Source organism: Otolemur garnettii, unplaced genomic scaffold (assembly GCF_000181295.1).
Source record: "Otolemur garnettii isolate 467f Iridium unplaced genomic scaffold, OtoGar3 scaffold00139, whole genome shotgun sequence".
NCBI classification, from domain to species: domain Eukaryota; kingdom Metazoa; phylum Chordata; class Mammalia; order Primates; family Galagidae; genus Otolemur; species Otolemur garnettii.
Window position 1 is genome coordinate 1056235 of NW_003852534.1, and position 6257 is coordinate 1062491.

The 6257-nt window shown below is 49.1% G+C and overlaps 1 protein-coding gene across 1 annotated transcript in view; it reads right to left on the reverse strand.

The window, feature by feature from the left end:
• The window catches only part of PXDN (peroxidasin), a 95374-nt gene that overhangs the window by 25152 nt on the left and 63965 nt on the right, over positions 1-6257 (reverse strand). The window contains exons 10-12 of the mRNA XM_023518427.1: positions 2176-2448; positions 775-891; positions 162-175 (exon numbers count right to left, since the gene is read on the reverse strand). Of these exons, the coding sequence (XP_023374195.1) occupies positions 162-175; positions 775-891; positions 2176-2448 (404 nt within the window). The remainder of the gene's footprint in view (positions 1-161; positions 176-774; positions 892-2175; positions 2449-6257) is intronic.

Genomic DNA, 6257 nt, shown 5'->3' on the forward strand with positions numbered 1-6257 from the left:
GGCACTCAGGGTGACTGAGGGGTAGTCACATGCAGAGAGATTGGGGGAAGTGAGGTGTGGTCCCGGCATATTACTTCTGGGGATAAACCTCTCCTGTCCCCACACCATGTCTGCCTGAGCCAAGGGAATCCTAAGGCATGGGGCATGGTACACACTTCTACCCGGACTTCAGGAGCTTTAGTGGGGCCCACAGGGATGAAAACATGGGGCTGGCCCTTTGGTTTAAGCCCAGGTGGCCAGGAGGTCTCTCAATGGCACCTGCCTAGAGCCCAGGACAGGAACCCCAGAGGTTTCTCTGGACCCCTTCCCCAGCAGGGTCACTCAGTGTTGGTCCTCACCCCAAGCCCTCCACATAGGATGGGGCCCCACCCCAAGAACCAGTGTGAGAAGAAAAGTTGTTTTAATATGTACCCCTAGTGCTTCTAGAAAATTCTATCCCATACACTATCACTATTAAATTTCGTTAAAGGTAAAGGCAGGCATACAGACACACGTGAGGGTGTCACAGGCAGGCACCCATGTCCCCCAGTAACCACAGAGCTTCTTAGTATCTCCTGCCTGACACCTGCAAGTGATGTCCAGCACAGAGCAGGGAAGCCAAGGGAGATGCCGGACACCTCTGCCCGCCCCCAGCACCCAGGCCGTGTGGGATATGTAGTCCCAGCCCAGAAGATGCTGGGCTTGCTTGGCTGGGGTAAAAACTGTGGGTGTCTCGTATGTCCTGAACTGAAGTGGTGCAGGTGAACGGCCCCTCCAGTCCCCACACCACCTTACCTCCCTTGGTCCAGGCGATGACAGGCTGAGGGTTGCCCTTTGCCTCACACTGGAAGTCAACCGTCTGACCCTCGATAACAACTCTGTCCTGGGGGGTCACAGTGAACTCAGGAAGCGCTTCCAGGGAAAAAAATTTGAAACAGGACATTTAAAAAGTAGCAACATAAAAATACCCACAGAAAATGACCAGCGCTGGGTCAAGACACAGAATGTGGGCATAACGTCCATGAAGAAGGGAAGACGGCAACACTGAGAGGAAGACCAGGAAGCAGAGGACCCAGGACAGGTGTGTCCGCAGCATGTAGAGTCCATCCTCCACCCCCTCTGGGTGCACAGGCTGTGGAAGCAAGGGCAACTAACACCGTTTCTCCTGTCCCTCAACCTAACCACCAGCAAATGGATGGTTTAAAACATCCTCTGGCACCATCCTGTACAGGGATGGAATCACTGCTGGGATGAGAAAAAAGTGTGAATAGTACAGTGGAGCGATTCCACCTCTACAAAAACAGAGACATGTGCGGGGGCCCACACAGAGGACTGAGAGCACGGTCAGGATGCGGGGAGCGGAAGCAGGGAGCGGATGTGGGAGCAGCTACAGGGCATCTGCACTGACTGTGTCCTGCCCTTCAGTACTTCCCAACACACACCCCAGTCCACAATTGGCTTAAAACCTAATAATTCCTTTTACATTCAGTTAAGCCATTTGGAAATACACATACAGGTGTACAGGGCAGAAGTTGCTAGACTATGGATACCCCCTGGGTCCTGTGTCCAAACAGTGACTTTAGGGGAGTATTCAGAGCTACCTTGCAGGAGTTCCGATTAATGTAGGAGGGCGGATGTGCCTTTGCCTTTCTGCTGCACATCTGCATTCATGCACACATATACTCATGTATGCACACATATACTCCCATGCACGCACACATATACTCTCATTCATGCGCACATATCATATACTCTCATGCACGCTCACATATACTCTCATGCACACACACTGGCACACGCTTTTATACATGCCAAGCTCACTCATGCCTTTAACAGTCATATGCACACACTCAATATACTCTTGCATGCCTCGTGCACTCACATGCACACTGCACACATTCAAATACACATACTCACTCATTCAACAGATACTGACATGGGCCACGTGCGGGAGGTGTGTGGTTGGTGCAGCTATAAGGCCATCTTACTGAGGTATCTGTTCCAAAGCCAGCTAGCTGCCAGCTATGAAAGGAAGTCCTCTGATAATCAGTGTTATGCATAGTTGCAAGGTTGAGTGGACAGGACAAAAGCTGCCGTGGAGCCTTCATGTACACGGCATGGGGCCTGGGACATGTGAGGTGGACGCAGGGAGGACAGATCAAAACTGAGAGTCTCCAGGCTGAGGACAGTGCTTACCCTGCACGATGATGAATGCGGTGGCGTGGACGCTCTCTACACTGTTGGATGCAAAGCATGTGTACTCCCCGCTGTCCTCCTGGACGACATTCTGAATGTAAAGGCCACCAGAGGGAGTGATATTCACTCGAGGGTCCGCTGGCAAAGGGGTCCGGTCCCCTCTCGTCCAGGAGATGCGAGGCAAGGGGTGGCCTGTGGCACTGCACTCCAGAGTGACGCTCTCCCCAACCAGCACCTCCGTGTTCTGTGGCTGGATTACAAAAGTGGGTCGAGCTGTCACAAACAAAAACTCTCGATTAATTTCTTCAGTTTGACACATTTCTTTGATTTTATCTATGTTCAGGACACTCATTGTATCCTCCAAAACAAGCAAAACAAACAGCATTTGACAGCATACTTTGTTTTTCTTAAAAACATGTGCATGCAATAAAAATGGTTCAAGGCCAGACATACTGCAGGTGGCCTGTGGGCAGTAACTGACCACAGTGATGAGCGAGAACCCATGTTTTTCTCTAAACATGTGCTGGACTCTGAGAATTCTTACTTCTGTTTATTCTAAATACATCATGACAATCCTATTAAGCTTTGCTAGTAGTTCTTAAGGGCAAAAAATAATTGTTTCTGAGGTATTTAGAACACAAAAAATATAATTTCACTTATAAAAAAAGAATAATTAAATTACAAATTAAAACTACACTGAGAAAATTTCTGACTCTAAATCTAGTGGGGAAACCCACACACTAACATGTTTCATGTGACTTTGTGGACACAGAACTCCTACATACATAGTATTAGCAGAGCCCACTAGCACAGATACAGCAAAACAAAGATCGATACACCCTTTTACCCCACAATCACCCTGCTGGGAATTACACCCACAGTTTTATGAGCAAGTACAATGACACGTGTATGAAGAAATTTGTTTGCCTTTGCCAATTTGTACCTTTGAGCCAACATGTTGTGCCCTTATCCAACATTCAAAAATTTCCCCAATTTTTTTTTGTTTGTTTTTTTGTGACTTACATGTTCACAGTATTTGCCCTATCTGGTCATCCTTTACTGCGAACATTCTCATCTGGAGGAGGATGTGGACACCTGACTCCAGGTCACCGTCCCAGCCCTGCCCACAGTGCACATTAGTCTATGGTCTATGGGTCCCCTCTCCTTTCAAAAGTTTCCTAAGTTTCTGGCTTTCAAATCACCCCTGGCCCAAAGGCTTCTGCATAAATGACATGGACCTGTGACAGCTAAAGATTTAGAAAAAAATTACAAAGTACTGCAAAGGGACATTGAAAAGCAGATAGTGGCACACGTCAGAAATGGGATTCTACAGAGCTGTACAAGTGGGAGGGTAAAAGAAAGCTCGTGTGTTCAAAGACTGAAAAGATTTCTAAGACATGGCAAGAAAAACACTTGGGGGCAGCATGAGAAGGATAGAGAAACTGCTGTGAGCATTTCCGTGGCTAAAGGAGAAAGTGGAAAGGACGTACACCCTTCTACATCTGTTAATGTTTAACCTGCATTGACCAAAAGTCTGAGCAAAAAAGGACATCCCCTTCTTGGTCCCCCACGACTCCCACAGCAGCCAGCTTATAGGGCATCAACACATGGATACCTTTTCCAGACCAAAAAGGCACCAGAAGAGGCTACCAGCCAAGAGCAGGGACCTACCCTCCTCTCCCCAACCGGCATTCGCTTGTTCTGAATCAGAGGAGGAAGAAAGTGACCCCCATGAGTCCCAGGACCCTGAGCTGTGAGTCAGAGTCGTGAACCATCTCACAGACCTCCCGTCCCCTCCAGGACAGCAGTATGATCTGATCTTATCTATAATTACCCCTCCGTCCTCTGAACTGGGGGGGACCTCCTCACATGTCTTTGGGAACTGCACTGATTTCTCAGGCAGGACTCGCCTCTGTGGTTAGGACTGCCTTCCTCCTCACCCTAACAACCCTGCAATCCCTTCCCACTTCTCTGCCGTTACATCTCAGTGTCTACTCAACCAGTCCTTGTCACTGTGATCTCACCAGTGCTGGATCTGCCTGTCCCTTCCCCTGACACTTACATGGGGGCTCAGGTCACATCTGGCATCCACTGTCCTCTTACCCTACCACAAAGAGAAGGGAGCCTCCTTCCCTGATAGAGCCCAGGTCCTACTTGGGAATTAGACCACCACTGTAGCCACAGGAGCAATTAAACTGCTCCAAACCTTTTCAGAGAACATCCACTCGCTCCCTTATACACCAACTCCCACCTCTGAGCCATACGGCCACTGTGAGATTTCTCACCCCATCACCCTTGGTATGAGCTGCACTGGCCCTGGGCCCGTCACCCCCAAACCTCAGTAACCACCAGCATCTTCCTCCCAACGCTGTTCAATCCCAGCAGGTCACTCTGTCACCTCCTGCTAATGGGTCGTTCTTACAACCCCTCCTTTTCCCAGGACCTCCCTAACTTCATAATTCTCCCCTCTTCTTGCCCTAGACCAAACTCTCAAAACCCCGCTCTCCTGGGTTCACACTCTCGGCTGCCCTCCACTGGCCAATGGACTGTCTCCCCACTTGCCAGCTCCTTGTCAGCCTGGAATAATGAACCAGGACAATATCCCAGAATCCACAATTTTCTCTACCTCTTTTCATTCTGCCTTAGCTGTCACCTGACACAGAAGGCCCGTTTTTTATTTATGGAAACAAAATACTTTCTCACCCACCCCCAACTGGACCAGCACCGACACTCTTGACTGTCTCCTGACAAACACAGACCCTCCTGATCAGTCCCTGCCCATCCTGTAAAAACACATCAAGCCCCAAAGAGGCCCCCATCTTCATCCCACTCCTCAGCGCCCTGGGAGCTGGACAGGACTTGGAGGCTGGAGTCCTCTCTACATTTTTCCCACACATTATCCAAAGACTTACCAGAATGCCTAGAGAAGAATCTGAAAGCCTAATAAAAATGCAAGACCAAATATCAGTCATGACCATCCAAAACAGATGTGGGTACCCATCACTGCAGGAAAATGTGGACCTGTTCCCCATCTCTGCATGTTAGCTGGACAGTGACAAGCAGCTGGACCCCCTTCATCCAGTAACATCCAGCGTGGTGGGGAGGGGCACTTCCTAACCACTTTCTCAGGGGCGTATGGCCCTCATCCACCGTCTTTCAGACAACAAGGAAGGTCACAAAACCACCATCTAAGTCAAAATTCCATGTGCCTGACTTTCTGGCCAGATCATCACTAACTAGTCTGACTCAGATTGGGGGAAGCCTGACATCTAGACGAGTCATCTGAACCGGGGACACCTGCTCAGATTTCTTCTGTTTCCACATATGATCGTCCCTAAAATGTCCTTGTTTCTTTCAGTTGCCCTCATGGGCAACATTTGGTAGGAACTTTGGGACTCATTGGCCCCCATCCCAAATGTTTAATGAAATGACAAAAAAATTTGGCTGGAGACTGACTGGATGTCCTAACCACAGTGCTACCTGGCTACTTAACCCTTTACTGCTGGCTGGTGAGGTTCTAACAGCCTCTGCTTTCCGGCCTTGACCTTCCAGGCTCTGGCCTTCACTCCACCTGACTCACCTACTTCCTCTCCGGATGCCTCATTTTCTAGATGCTTCCCTCTCAGGTCCCCTATTCCCTCTGTCTCCACCATGCTAACCTGCCTCACTCTCTCCTCATCCACATGCCAGCTCCCCTCTGTGAGATTTCAGGGGTCAAAATGCATCAATCACTCCAGCAAGGATCAAAATCCAGCCCTTTTTCCTGTCTAAAGCCTTTCTGACACTTTAGTTCATTAAGTATTAAATCACGGACAGACAAACCATCTTAGCAAATGCCCTTCATCTCCCAGTCAGCCCCAATATTTGGCATAAACCCTGAAACTTAAAAGGGCCTAAGCCCCACAAGCCCAGGGTTTAGACCTGGCCTTCACAGTCTTTGAATAACTGAGAGAGGACAGAGGAAATGGGACACCAACCCCAAGAGCAGAAAAGGCGTTTTTAATAGTGGCCGTCACTATAAAGCTTCTCCAGAGTGTGCAACAAAAGTTCAGGCAAGATGACCACGTGCTCCCATAGGACCC